Below are 15,479 nucleotides of genomic sequence, written 5' to 3'. Positions count from 1 at the left end.
TCTAATAACAAAAAAAAAGCTTTTTGATTAATGCAGAACTTAAATGTATGCCTCAGTGACCCATACAGTATTCCAGTTCCTGTCACCTACCATCTTGTCCCTATACTCGCAGCAGTTGTCCAGGGTTATTCTTTGTCTGTATTAGAATTTTTTTTCAGGTTGCTTAAGGAATTTTGCAGATACTTGTGACAAAGAATCATAAATGCTATTGTTAAACTGATAATGAATTGAGTCCCAAATGTTCATGCTAATTAATGCTTTTTGAGTCGGAGATGAAATGAGAGTAATATCATCAAGCTGTGGATTAAAGTTATCCTCAAAACCCCATCATCTACAAAGAGAATAGGACAGGAACTGCCTTTGTGCAGGTGCAAGACCATGTTACTTTTGAGCAGTGAGCTTGAGATGTCTGGGATACAAATTGGGTTCCCTATTAACTATTAATCATTCCTTTTTTTTCTTTCACCTTCAGCCACTCACAACTGACCTTCACTACTATTACATCCTGGAGCTGTCGTTTTATTGGTCTTTAATGTTTTCGCAGTTCACTGATATCAAAAGAAAGGTAAGAGCGGTTATGTCGTAAAGTGCTTGCAAACATGCATCTTTAATGGCCCTTAGCAGGTGGGTGTAGACTCTCAAAGGCACTCACCCCTGTTCTCCTGGCAGCCCTAGGTTAGTACGACTTGCTGCATTATTACAGAAAGTTCTCTATTTTTGTTTGTGCTGTTTTATATTTTGTTTCTATTGTTTCTTCCCTCATCCCCTAAAACTCAGCTTTCTTTTCTCCATGTAATAATGTAGCAATGAATCCCCATAGAAATAATTTTCTCTCAATCTAATTCCCAAGTCCCTCTGTTCTCCAAATTAAATAAAAAGCAAAAATTCTATTTGTAGCTCCTGGGAGAGAGTAAAGTCTCAGTGTTTCAACCCTACAGAATTAATTCCCCAGTTGCAGGGTTGTCCAGTGTCAAAATATGTCTCAGAAATCAGCATTCCTCAGTGAACTGTGATCTGGTTTCCACCTATCCCCTCTGCTGTAATTGCTTTTGTGTGACCCCTTACGTGTTAAATCCACTTATTCTGGCTTTCATCCTACCAGCTTCTAGGCAGAATTGGCACTTCTAGCTCTTTACCGCTTATTTTTCTGTGACACCAACCATATTTGGATTAATCCTTCAAAGTCACATTGCTGTCCTTTGTCTTAATGCCCCATGCTTTGCATATTTGGGTGCACCAGAGTTCTGGACCTGAATCACAGGATGCCATCTCCCTGGATGATTGAGTTTATACTTCCTGACACTTCCAACCATAACCTACATGCCATTAATTCTGTAATGTTTCTCCTGTGCCCCACATTCTCTCTGGGTCCATACTTCCACATCTGTAGTCACAGATGATAGTACTGGTTGAACATCCCTAAATCTGGAAATCCAAAATGCTCTGAAATTTGATACTTTTTGAGTGTTAACATGATGCTCAAAGTAAATAAATGCTCATTGGAGCATTTTGCATTTTAGATTTTTATATTATGGATGCAAATCTGTAAGCATAATGCAAACATTCCAAAATCCAAAGAAAACAGTTCTAATCCAAGCATTTGGGGTAAGGGATACACAACGTATATTGTGTTATTTTTGTACATTATATCATTTAGTCCTGACAACAAATCAGAGGTCCAGTTTGATTATTTTATTATTTATGCTAATTTTATGAATGAGGAAACTAAGCCTCACATACAAAGTGCTCCTGACTGAAGACATGGTCTTCTAGTCTTGTTCTTCTCCAGTAACCCATAGAACCAAAAGTCATGTCAGCCAGACATTTTCCTTTGCTCTCGTTTTTGCCACTCTGTGTACCTTCTTCCTTTATGTCACTGACAAACTTACAGTTCCCTCTCCTTTTGCCCACTCTATTGTGTAGCCTCTTAAACAGTCTTCCTATCTAGTCATTCTTGTTTATCTGCTGCCTAAGAATTATGTTTCTAAAACCTTCAAGACAAAGTTCAAATACGTGGAGGATAAAATGCAATGTCTTAATCCAATTGAGCTAATAAAACAAAATGCCAGATTGACTGAGTAGCTTATAAAATCTATTTCTCACGGTTCTAGAAGGTGAGATGCCCCAGATCAAGTCACCAGCAGATTCAGTGTCTGGCAACAGCCCACTTTCTCATAGATAACAACCTTCTCACTGTGTCCTCACATGGTGGAAGGGGCAAGACAGCTCTATGAGGCCTCCTTGTGAAAGGGCATGAGTCCCATTCACAAGGGCTTCTGCCAAAAAGCCCCATGTCCTAATACTATCACTTTGGGGGTTAGAGTTTCAATATATATATTTGAGAAGGACACAAGCATTTAGTCCCCAGCAAGCAAGATAGGTTCACCTTTGCACCCCCATGACTATCAGTGTAGCTGCTCATCGTGGGAATCAGTAAGTTGAGGGTAAATGAATAAGCAAAATCAGTTCCTTTACATTATGATGGAGCACAATACTGTAATGTATCATTTCTTGGTTAAATCAGTAATCTGCTAAGTTGCAAACTGGTATCCAAGAGGCAGCTGAAAAGCGTTTAGGAGTCTGTGGGCCTACTACCCAAGTCCCCCTTGCCCACATATGCTCCTTCCACTATCCTACAGCTGTGGCTTACATTGCTGGCAAAAAGCTTACTTGGCTGACTTGTATGGCTACAAGGCCCTTAATATGGTATATATCAGCTAATTCTCAGAAGTAGGTGGTCCCTGTCAAACGAGCTTGGGCATAACAGATGACTCTTTGACACCCATAATTTGTGGTTCCCTTACTCATTGCACCCAACACTCCGAGTTGGTTTCTGAAATCATTTACAGACTCTTTAGTGATGGTATGTCAAGGGACTCTCTTCTGTCCTACATGAGGGAGCCTTCTTTGGTCATGTAGTGTCAATACATGTAGACTGATTATTTTCTATGTGCCAGGTACTGTGCGAGGCTCATGTTGCATTTTATTTTCTTTTTTGAGGAGACCTTTTGTCCAGGTAGTCTCATAAAACACTTATATAACAGAGAGCTAGAACATTCTTCCTTTTTTTTTTTTTTAACTTGGGAGAATTGATGCACAGAGTGAGTTTATGTAAGTTTCTCAAGGCCATGCAATATAGGAATGAATTAGAGGCTAGGCTTACCAAGCAGAGCCCTTTGATTCACTCTTAGATTAGACACATACATAATCCTTGCCTTGCCATGCTCCTGACATTACAGGTAGTTAGCCTTTCCCAGCTCTTTGCCATTTTATCGGTCCTTCTCTTGCTTAGTGAGAACTAGAGGTGCCATCCAGAGTCAAAAGCAGGAATAGCTGTCCTTGGCTTCCAGAAGCCTAGTCCTAGTAAGACATCGCTATACCAAAAGTTACCAATTCCCGCCACTAGCTTGAGCTTTTTCATCACATGTGGAACGTGGCTTTGCAGTGAGCCAGCAGGGCTCAAGAAGTCTTTATTGCTGTATTAGTTTGTTTTCGCACTACTGTAGAGAAGTACCTGTGGCCGGGCATGGTGACTCATGCCTGTAATCCCAGCACATTAGGAGGCTGAGGTGGGTGGGTGGATCACTTGAGCTCACAAGTTCAAGACCAGCCTGAGCAACATGGCAAAACTCTATCTCTACAAAAAATACAAAATTTAGCCAGACGTGGTGTTGTGCACCAAGTGAGCCAAGATGGCACCACTGCACTCCAGCCGGGGTGATAGAGCCAGACCTTGTCTCAAAGGAAAAAAAGGAAAAAAAAGAAACACCTGAGACTGGGTAATTTATAAAGAAAAGAGGTTTGAGGTTTAATTGGCTCACGGTTCCCTAGGCTGTGCAGGAAGCATGATATTGGGATCTGCTTGGCTTCTGGGGAGGCCACAGGAAACTTATAATCATAGCAGAAGGTGAAGGAGAAGCAAGGCATGTCTTATATGGTGGAGCAGAAGCAAAAGGGAGGGAAAGGTGCCACACACTTTTGAACAACTAGATCTCAAGGGAACTCACAATCCTGATGACAGCACTAATGGGAGATGGTGTTAAACAATGAGAAACCAGCCGGGCGCGGTGGCTCAAGCCTGTAATCCCAGCACTTTGGGAGGCTGAGGCGGGCGGATCACGAGGTCAGGAGATCGAGACCATCCTGGCTAACACGGTGAAACCCCGTCTCTACTAAAAACACAAAAAATTAGCCGGGCGTGGTGGCGGGCGCCTGTATTCCCAGCTACTCGGGAGGCTGAGGCAGGAGAATGGCGTGAACCCAGGAGGTGGAGGTTGCAGTGAGCCGAGATCGCGCCACTGCACTCCAGCCTGGGGGACAGAGAAAGACTCCGTCTCAAAAAAAAAAAAAAAAAAAAAACAATGAGAAACCGCACCCAGGATCTAATCACCTCCCACCAGGCCCCTTCATATTTGGGGATTACATTTCAACATGAGATTTGGGAGGGGACACAGATCCAAACGATATCAATTGCTTTAAGCCAAATGACTGTTATCTCAATAATTTTCGTAGGTGAATTATTTTGGGGGATTGAAGTGTATCATTTTGTATTACTTTAACACATATAGCATCAGTGGAAAACACCTGTAAAAGGGATAATTTTATAGTAAAGTTTGTAGAATTGATTTGTGTTTATAGTAAAGTTTGTGGAATTGATCCTAGGCCTGTAGATATTGTCAGTGTTTAGAAATCAATTGTATATTTTTTGCTAGTCAATATCAATAGCATGTTTTAGATAGATAGCACCTCTTGTCTTCTGCTGGTCAGGTTAGATTTGTACATTCCTGATGCAGCTGCTTTATTCTTGTTTCTTGCACAAAAATGGGAATTTGGCCGCTACCAGACATGCTTATTCCTTGGCACAGGTTTTAATTAGGAAGGCCTTTTCCTCTGCTGCCATCTCTCATTAGGGAGCTGCAGTGCTTGCTTTTCCCCTTTGCATCTTGCTGAATGGCCCCATGGGTCCTTGGCAGTTCCATCCTTATTATGCCCCCACTTGGAGGACCTGCTGTTCTAGCCATTAGTGAGGATTTATGGCACGTTCTGTCTGCCAGATGCACTCTCCACCTTCTGTATTGGAACTATTAACTGAACCCTCTAAAAACAGCCTGCTTCCTTATGATGGGATAGGGATGTTTGAAGACACCCATTGGCAATACAGTATGGAAATCAACTTCAGAAGACTGTTCATGAGATTGTTAATAGAAGAGTTATCACAATGTTTCTTTGGCTCCCATATTAAATGACAATAAGTGTCAATGGCCATTTTCGAACAGGGACCAGGATTTATAAACATTGGCTCCAAATGCCTGCCTCAGACTTCTAGAATCAGTACTTTAAATAGGTTTGACAATCACTTATTTTGATTTATTGGGTTCATGAATTTTTCTAAAATGGCTTTTGTATGCATAAACTCTTCTTTTTTGGCATCTTTTTTTTAAATTGCTCTATTTCCATATAGAATCTGAAGTTTAAAAATGAGAGGAGAACTTTTCATCTTCATGGTGGCAGAACACATTGCCTCACTTTTAATCATTTCCAGAGTTGGTACTTATTTGGTCAGTGATGAGAAATACTATTAATCTTCCCAAAGGGAAGATTAGATGAAAAATAAAAGATGTTTAAAACATCTTTTATTTCCCAAGGCTTAATTTTTGTTAAAATTTTATCCTTTAGCACCTGTTCACAATGAACATTTCTCCTGCCGTCTAAAATCTCCAAAGGAAGCTAATAAATATTTTTGCGTTGGAGCTCAGAACAGCTTGCTTATGTCTAAGCCCTATGTCCCTTTTAACTAAGCTGCTGTTTGGCTTCAAGGCCTGGGCCTTTGGCCAATGAGTTCTGCTCGTGTTCAGAGTCCTTCTCAGGAAAACATCCCTGGCAGAGTTCCAGGGCCCAGCTGGTGAAATCAACTTGTTGCTCTTTTGGTCTTAAACCTGAGAGAAACACTACATCTTATAAAAGATTCCTGACAGAGAGAGGTATGATTAAGTCTAGCAAGAAACTTATTGATGAGCTTGTGTTAGCTCTCTGCTGACTTTTTGCAGAGAATAACTGGAGCCCATTATTGTAAGTGCTTTAGATGCCTTTGGGGGCCGTGTCATGCTCCAGATCTTGCCTGCTTCACTTAGTTTTAGGGGAAAGGAAAATGTATGTTTTAATCTTACGAGGAAGCAGCATGGAATAGAATTACGTAAAATAATGTACGTGAAACTATGTAGTGTACGGTGCTTGACAAGTAGAGCTTAGACAGTACCTGGCACATAACGACCCAGTAAGGAAAGTCAAAAAGCACCTACCATGAACACCATTGATTCATAAAGGAAAGGGCATTTTAACATAAAAGGGAGAAAGGTTACATATTGTAATAAAGGACAATCCTTTAAATTTACCATTAAGTAAAAGTCCTTATTTTTGTCATTTTGTCCTAGACTAGGGAAAACATTATTATGGGTGCAATATGGCTTAGAGGTTAAAAGCGTGGGCTCTGGAGTTTGTCTACCTGCCCAGCACCACTCCTAATTCGATGTGACCTTGAGCAAGTTACTTTACCTTTCTGTACGTTGGTTTCCTGATTCAAAGAATGGAGTTCACATAACCTACCTTATGGGTGTGTTGTAAGTGTAAATAAGTAAATAAGTAGTACCTGGCACATCATAAATGCTCAATAAATGTAGCCTTTCCTTGTAGTCATTAAGGCACTCCAGATACTGCCAGCTCTTCACCCTCAGGCACACCAGGATTGTGCTTCTCAGCCAACCTCCTCTGTTGTGATTGGGTGGGGCCATATGACTAGTGGGCCGTGAACAATATTGATTTGAGCCGCTTCTGGGCTGGAGTATTATAGTTGCCGGCATGGACTCTCTAGGGCTCCCACTTCCAGCACAGTGATTGGTAACACTGGAGATGGGGGCTGCTCCGTCACCCTGGGTTTCTTAGTGCCTCAGGCAAGCAGAGTCCCTGGCCCCCAACCAATGATAACAGGTAATGAGTAAGAAATAAGCCTTTGTTTTAAACCACTGAGGTTTTAAGGACTTTGTAATTGCTGTATAGCTTAGCTTATCCTGACTGACACAGATGTTAATAATAATATGGCTAGTTATCATTTCCTAGGACAATATTTGGAAATAATTTGTCTAATCAGTACCTCTCAAAATATGCTCTTTGAATCCCTGAGGCCCTTTCAGGAGGCCTGCAAGGGCAAAACTGTTTTTATAGTAGTGCTAAGATGTCATTTGCCTTTCTCACGGTGTTGAAATTTTCACTGAGAATGCAAAAGTAATCATGGGCAAAATTGCTGGTGGTGGCACCAAACTACTACTAATAGTAGTCATTGTACTCTTCATGCCACACTCTTGCAGAAAGAAAAAAATGTCAGTTTCACCTGAGAACATTCTTGATGAAGCAGTAAAAACTATAGTTGTCCCTCAGTATCCATGGGGAATTGGTTCCAGGACCACCACCCCCCGCCCCCGAGGATACCAAAATTCATGGATGCTCAAGTCTTTTATATAAAATGGTGCGTAGTATTTGGCCAGTTGCAGTACTCCCACCTGTAATCCCAGCCCTTTGGGAGGCTGAGGCGGGCAGATTGCTTAAGCCCAGGAGTTTAAGACCTGCCTGGGCAACGTAGCAAGACCCTATTGCTAAAAAATAAAATAAAAATAATTAAAAATAAAATAAAATTGTATATTTGTGTACAACCAATGCACATCCTCCCATATACTTTAAATCATCTCTAGATTACGTAATACCTAATGCCATGTAAATGCAATGTGAATAGTTATACTGTATTTCTTAGGGAATAATGACAAGAAAAAAGTCTATACATTCTATACATTTTCACAACTATCCATTTTTCTTATTCAGACACAACCATCTATTTTTATATTTATATAGATACAACCGTCCATTTTTTAAAAAGTTTTCAATTCATGGTTGAATCCATGAATGCAGAACCTATGGATAATGGAGGGCCAACAGTATTAATTTTATTAAATCTCTCTTCTTGAGTATATATTGAAAAAGAATATTGTGTGTGATGAAATTGGAAATAGGTATGCAATGGTGTCTGTCTTAAGAAAAATGCAGTTCTTTTTCTTTTGAACTGAACTTTTTTTCATAGAACCCCATTTTTACTGGAAAGAATGATAAACTGTGGTTATTCCAACTTGTATATTTGACAGACATTGTCTTGCAAATGCACAAAATGAGCTTGTCATGTTGTTTCAAAGAAGGCAACTGACATTATTTGTGGTCAGTGATAAAACTCAAGCTTTCAAGCAAAAATTAGATTTTTGGAAAGCTTATGTGTACCAGCAAGAGCTTGACAGCCTGTCAATCCTTTACATTTCTGATGAGATTGGTAGTGATATTAACAAATGTGATTTTCAAAAATATTTTATTTAAAAAATCACTACTCAGTGAACCAATATTTTCCAGATGACTAATGCATGATGTTATAAAATCATGCATGAGTGGAAGATCCATTCACAGACCAATGGATTTTAATGTAGCAGAATATAAAAAGTTTATTGATATGGTTTTAGATTCCATATTCCAACCAACTCTTAAGAATATCTGACTTGACAAGTTTTAGTATGGTGCCAAAGAAGAATATCCATAACTATCTGAAAGTACTATTAGGGTACTTCTTCCTTCTCCAGCTATGTATCATCGTGGTACTGGGTTTTCACCAAATACTTCAACCCAAACAACATCTGGCAACAGATTAAATGTATACACAGCTATGAGAATCCAACTCTCTAGTATTAAGCCAGACATTAAAGAGATTTGCAGTGATGGAAAATAAGGCCACTCTTCTCACCAATTTTTTTGAAAATGTAATTTTTAGTAAAAATGTATTAATATGTAATGGAGTTTGTTTACAATAAATTAGTAAATGTGTTTTAAATACTTTTAAAATTTTTTCAGTTCTAACAGTGGGTATGTTAATACTGATAGATATAGCCCTCATAAACAAATGCTCTTTGGTGTTCTCAATAATTTTTAAGACTATGAAGGGGAGACCAAAATTTTTTAGAATGGCTGGTCTGGAATATTCTTAAGTCTTTCCTAAAAATGTGACTCCCAGACCAGGTTCTGTGGCTCATGCCTGTAACCCCAACACTTTGGATGGACGAGGCAGGCAGATCACTTGAGGTCAGGAGTTCAAGACCAGCCTGGCCAACATGGTGAAACCCCATCTCTACTAAAAGTACAAAAAATTAGCTGGGTGTGGTGGTGCACACCTGTAATCCCAGCTACTCAGGAGGCTGAGGCAGGAGAATTGCTTGAACCTGAGAGGTGGAGGTTGCAGTGAGCCAGGATCACGCCACTGCACTCCAGCCTGGGAGACAAAGCCAGACTCCATCTCAAAAAAAAAAAAAAAAAAAAAAAGAAGTGACTCCCAGGTAGTGCCTCACATTGCATTAGCATATCCTTTCTTTGCTTGAAAAGCTAAAATCACACCAGATGACATCGGATCACCCTGGCAGGGATGGGGATTGATGTAGACTTCTCTCCTTGTAACCTCACTCCTGCTACCTGTAGACACAGTCAGGAGGGCTGCTTCACCTCTCTTTCACAAAGGTGCAAAGTTGCTCTTTTATGCAACTTCTCATGATTGGAATTGCAATATTCTGCCCTTGAAGTTCAGTTTCCTCTGAGGTAGATATTCCCAAATCTTAGACCTGTGTCCTGTTTGTTTCTCACTGCTGTGTCTTCAGAATATAAGCAGGGAAAAAGAGCAGCTCATTTTAATAAGCTACCATTTGTGATCAAAGCATTGCAACCCAGCACCATGTGCAGACTGGTGGAAGAACAATAGAACTATTGTCTGGAAAAGAAGTGTTTCATGGGGCAGTTTTTATGGGATTTTATTCAAAGGCTGCCTTCAGTAGTGGCTTACGCTGGCAATCAAGCATCCAAGTGCCTTGTCAAAGGAGAGGCTCTTAGACATCTGTAGATCTCATGGTCAGATAACCAGCCACTAGTCAGCCCTGGTTCTCATAGACTCAGCCACATACTGCAATTCAGGGTGCAGGAGAGTGACTACCAGGAGCATCTTCTTCCAGTGTGCTGCAGAGGGCTGCAGCATTACAGAGAGCCACGCGGTGCTGCTGGTCTCGGGCTCTGGGCACATAAATTCGGGTCCTCAGGAGTCCCACCTCTCTCAGGAGGTCTTGCTGGCCCTTGAGAGGTTTGGTCATTCCTTCTTATGGGGAGTTTCTCTCAAGTCAATTCTAGGGGCCTTGGGAAAACACCCACGTTGGCTGTTTATAGCTCTGTCTCACTCCCTGAAGTCGTGAACTCCTTCACTTTCCATCCCCATAAATATAAACAAACCCGTTCATCTGTCCTTCCCTTTGGCCTCCTGAGAAGAGGCACCCCTTCCACTCAAGGCTCACCCTTGCACCTTTGTTCTTTTTTTTTTTTTTTTTTGAAACAGAGTCTCGCTGTCGCACAGGCTGGAGTGCAGTGGCATGATCTTGGTTCACTGCAACCTCCGCCTCCCGAGTTCAAGCGATTCTCCTGCCTCAGCCTCCCAAGTAGCTGGGACTACAGGTGCGTGCCACCACACCCGGCTAATTTTTAGTAGAGACGGGCATTTCACCGTGTTAGCCAGGATGGTCTTGATCTCCTGACCTCGTGATCCACCCGCCTCGGCCTCCCAAAATGCTGAGATTACAGGCGTGAGCCTCCGCGCCCGGCCGCACCTTTGTTCTTGATCCCCATCTCTTCCTGTCTTCCAGGAGTAGACCTTGTTCTGTTTGTTAGTCTCTCACTTTTATGTGTTTTCCAAAGTGTCCCCTCTTTCCTGCCTCCTTCCTCAGAGTCATTTTCCTCACACGTCCGTTTCTGAGAAGCAACCTGCTATGGTAGTTAGATACCTGAGCTCTGGAGTCACACACAACTGGATTCAGAGCTGGCTTAGCCCGTCCTTACTGTGTGACTAGGGAAAATGATGTGGCATTCCCATGCCTCATTTTCTATGTAAAATAGAGTTTCAAAGTCATACTAGCTTTATGGGGTTGTTAAGAATAAATGACAATATCAGACAGAAGAGCCTTTGGCACATGAGAATTAGGCAAATCAGAGGGTAAGTAGGAATTCACCAGGTAGTCAAGGTGGGATGGGGCCAGGAGCCAAAAGAGGAGAAAACACAAGCATCACAGCCAGAAGAAAAAAAAAAAAAAAAAAAAACCTACATGGCCAGAGGTCTGCATAGAGACAAGAAAGAGCTTCCAGGAAATTCTGCAGCTAGAATTCTGTATGTTTGTGAGGAGTTGGGAGTGGGAAGCTCAGGCAGCTGAAGAAAGAGGAGTTAGAATGTGGAGGATAAGGCTGAGGATGATGACAAGAGTTCCCCGAACCCCTCCTGACAATTTGCATGCCATCCCAACCTGGTTGACCTGAAGGAGACTTTTTCTATCTTCTATCTAAAGCACAAAATTGAGTCCCTGGTTACCCATTGTCAATTTAGGCCTCAAGACCTTTATAGTAAATGGATGATGGCTTTTGAGTCCTGGGATGTTTCTGATTTTAGTAGAACACAATCTGCCCCCTACTGATCATTCTGGATGTTTTCAGCCTAAGTGGGTTTATTTGATATCATAAAGGGTTACCATTGTCTCTGTTCCAGGGATTATTGCAACAACAACAACAACAACAACAAAAAATGGAGAGTCAATTCTGCTAACCCTTGCATCACTTAAGACTGTTAGGTTGAGTATGTTTTAAATGTCTCAGAAGTGACCTTTCCCAATTAAAAGCTGTGCAAACTAGTGTGACTGAGCCAAGGGTAGTTTAAACAGAACCCAGAAGTTGTGTATAAAGACCTTCATCTCCAGGCACTTGTGATTTAGCAAGGCTTGTAGTGATAGAGAGCTTCTGAGGATCTAAAGTTCAATGAATAGAAAGACATAGGTACAATTAAGAAAGCTATCTACATCATTTGAAAGCAGAGTGCATTTGGAGAGTGCGCTTTTGATGGGGAGACAAAGGGAGGCATGAAGGAGGACTCCAGGGCATTGGATATCAAGCTCCATGCTCTGGCCAGGCCCATCAGAAGCTAATCAACAGCACTATCTTACTGTTTTCTATTGTGCAAATAAAATTTTATTGTGTCCTTTTCCATGGTGATAAAATCAATTAAAGATTAAATATTAACTAAGTAATTCACAGTAGACAAGATTATGAGTTCTTGATCTTGAAATGGGGCCATAAATGTTGCACAGGAGAAAGATTGGGTAAACTCTGCTTATACAACGGTTATTTCATTTCTACATGTTTCTAGAAGCCATAAAGTAATGGCACATCTAGCAGTAGAGAAAATAATACTGAATCCAAAGAAGCATCTTACTTTTAAAAGCCTGTGAAGTCTCCTTGGTTTTCAAATTGTTTTAAAGCTGTGGTTATACTTGATCATGAGAATTTTGATGGTTCTCTTTCTTTATAATTTATCTGAATTTTGAGAGTAATATTTAATGGATTACATCAGGACAGCTATGAAAGTTAAATCTCTTGACACATTTTTTCATCTGACCAAAATGTGGTGAAGTTAGCCATGAGCCTATGCCATTGCCACATCTTAGATAATATGACTTTTCCAATATGATGCTTTCCCATATGTCCTTTGATGTGACTCTAAGGCAGGTCATAAAGCTTTTCTGTAAAGGGCCAGGTAATAAATATTCTAATTTTTGGAGACATGTAATCTCTGTTGCAGCTTCTCAACTCTGCCACTATAGCAAGAAAACTGCCATCGACAGTAAGAAAACAAATGGGCGTGGCTGTGTTCCAATAAAACTTTATTTACAAACCCAAATCTGGCCATCTGGCCCTTTGCCTATCTTTGCTGTAAAGTAGGATAACCTGTTGTGCATATTTGATGAACAGTGGGGATGTCAGATTTGAGAATGGCTAGTAGAGATATTTAAATCACATCAGTATACATTTTAAAAACATTTTGATAGTAACCATAGTAAATTCAACATCTTTAAACCAATTAATTTCATGGCACTTGGTGTTTTTAAAATGAATTCTGTGTGTTACAGTTATCCCCCTCAAGGACCTAAATGTGTATACATTTAGTCCAAAGGGAGAAAAATCTGTAATCTATTGGGAGAAAAGTGTTGAAGTAGATTCAATTCTAGATCTAATGTGAATGAAATTGTATTCACAGACTGAATTTTGGAGAAGGGAATAATTGATTCATTCCTGCCAGGACTCCTCCACTTTATAATGGAACAAACATTTCCCAAATAAGTCACAGTTCTTCATTCCTTTCCAGATTTTCCTGTAAATATTTACCTTAGGGTGCATAGGCTATACATAAGAAAAAAATGAGTTCTAGTTAGAGTTTTGAAGAGCCTTATGTGAAATATCTTTCTTTAAATGGTCCATTTAACCAACTCTCTTATTTATAGTGAGCCAAAATTCAAAGCCAGTTGAAACAGAACAGCCAAATAAATCGTGGGAGATTGTACATACATTACGTGAACTCTTCACATCATAAGTTGGTAAGAGATGGTTATGATTCTCCTCAAATTGCCTAATGGGGAGAGACACAGAATCAACTGATTTCTATAAATCACCCCAAATATACTTTCATTATTTAGCCATTGTCTCAAGACCCTACACAATTTTTTAATCTTTTACTTCTTTGTTTTGTTTTTAAACCAAATTATTAAAGCTTTAGAAGTTGTACTGCTATTTATTCTAGAAACCACCGTAAGACAGGACAAAGCAGCAAATTATTCTGATGTGAATTTCTGGTACTATATTTCATTTTTACCTTAAGGATGTATTTTGTGATTTATTTGCACACATTAGTTTTAATATTAAGATTGTTAGTATACTATTTGGGGGTTTTGGTTTTCTTTGTTTAAGAGGTTTTATATATATTCATCCTGATCATCAGGACTTTACCCATCTCCAAAGGCTGAGAAGCTATTATATTTTTATATTCCCTTAATGGAAAAGCTGCTTATGATTATTCTTGGTGTATGTAAATTTTGTCTGAAATCCTCACCATCTCCATCTGTTTATTCATTCTAAAATGGAGATGGAGACTGAGTAGCTACTCTCTTTTGCATGTTGCCAAGTTACATGCTTAAAGTCCACTTCTACCCCCAGCATTCTGAGTTTTATGCTAAGGCAGAAAAATCACAAGAGAGAAAGGAAAACTGTTTGTTATTGATCCCTAAAAAGAAAAGCATGTTACTCTGTAAAAAGTCATATACATTTGTATGTGCCTTGAAATTTCACATAAGAGAACTGTTCTTTGTTTGTTTGTTTTTTAATGAGGGGTTTCTATTATTACTGCAGTTGCCATAAAATGAAATCAGCTTTAAGCTATGCTGCTGTTCTTCCGTTTCCTAGACAGTCTGAAAATCAGTTCATTGAGTAAGCCTGGTGCTATTACCTGACTTCTATTCATATTAGTTAGATTATAGATTTATTAATTTTATTAAATTCAGGAAAGCTAATATGCATCATTTGCATCTGAGGGAGGAGAGCCTTTTTTCGTGCACTTCAGAAGTATTTCATATTCCTCGTGTCTGTGCACATCTAAATCAGCCTTTAATTAAAATCTTGATCTTCTAAATTCCCTTTATAAAGAGGTTCACTAATGTTTTTTCTTAATCACTTGCAAAAATTATTCCCAAAAGACACTGCATAAAATTAATATATTATCCAGCCAATGAGAATTTAGGGAACAGTTCCTGTTTATGGTATGTGTATGTATTATTTTTAATGAAAAATGGGTGAATTTTGTTTTTGTAAAGGCATGTACATCAAGATGAATTTGTAGTGCCTCCTGAAAACAATATTATTTCAGAGATTCTCTACAGCTTGATCATTGTGAAAGGAGTTCCGTTATATAGATGTTCAGATCTGGGTCTCAATGAGAGGTAGATCCTTCTGGATGTTTGGTGCTAATATTTTATTGTACGTAAAATTCCCCTAGTGAACCAAATTAACGATGCTGATTTTCATTCTAACAGTTGGGGATGGAGCCCAGGTAGCTGGAATTTTACCTGTACCCAGGAATTTCTGATGTGAAAGCTACATAGAACAGACTAAGAAACTTTTCTAGGTTCCCTAAATGCTATTTGAAAATGTAATCAGGAAAAAACAGCGTTATCTTACCAGCTTTTAATACTAAAATGGATGGCTCTTCCTTGAATTTTTTTTTTTTTATTATACTTTAAGTTTTAGGGTACATGTGCACAATGTGCAGGTTTGTTACATATGTATCCATGTGCCATGTTGGTGTGCTGCACCCATTAACTCGTCATTTAGCATTAGGTATATCTCCTAATGCTGTCCCTCCCCCCTCCCCCCGCCCCACTACAGTCCCCAGAGTGTGATGTTCCCCTTCCTGTGTCCATGTGTTCTGATTGTTCAATTCCCACCTATGAGTGAGAACATACAGTGTTTGGTTTTTTGTCCTTGCAATAGTTTACTGAGAA

The 15,479-nt window shown here is 39.7% G+C and overlaps 1 protein-coding gene across 2 annotated transcripts in view; it reads left to right on the top strand.

Annotated features, from left to right (window-relative positions):
- The window catches only part of CERS6 (ceramide synthase 6), a 325,638-nt gene that overhangs the window by 246,153 nt on the left and 64,006 nt on the right, over positions 1-15,479 (top strand). For both annotated transcript variants that reach the window (XM_032755472.2, XM_032755471.2), the window contains exon 6: positions 473-565. In XM_032755472.2, coding sequence (XP_032611363.1) covers positions 473-565 — 93 coding nt within the window. The remainder of the gene's footprint in view (positions 1-472; positions 566-15,479) is intronic.

This window comes from Hylobates moloch, unplaced genomic scaffold (assembly GCF_009828535.3).
Source record: "Hylobates moloch isolate HMO894 unplaced genomic scaffold, HMol_V3 SCAFFOLD_1, whole genome shotgun sequence".
NCBI lineage: Eukaryota > Metazoa > Chordata > Mammalia > Primates > Hylobatidae > Hylobates > Hylobates moloch.
Note: the sequence above shows the minus strand (reverse complement) of the source record. Positions and strands in the feature narration are given on the sequence as shown.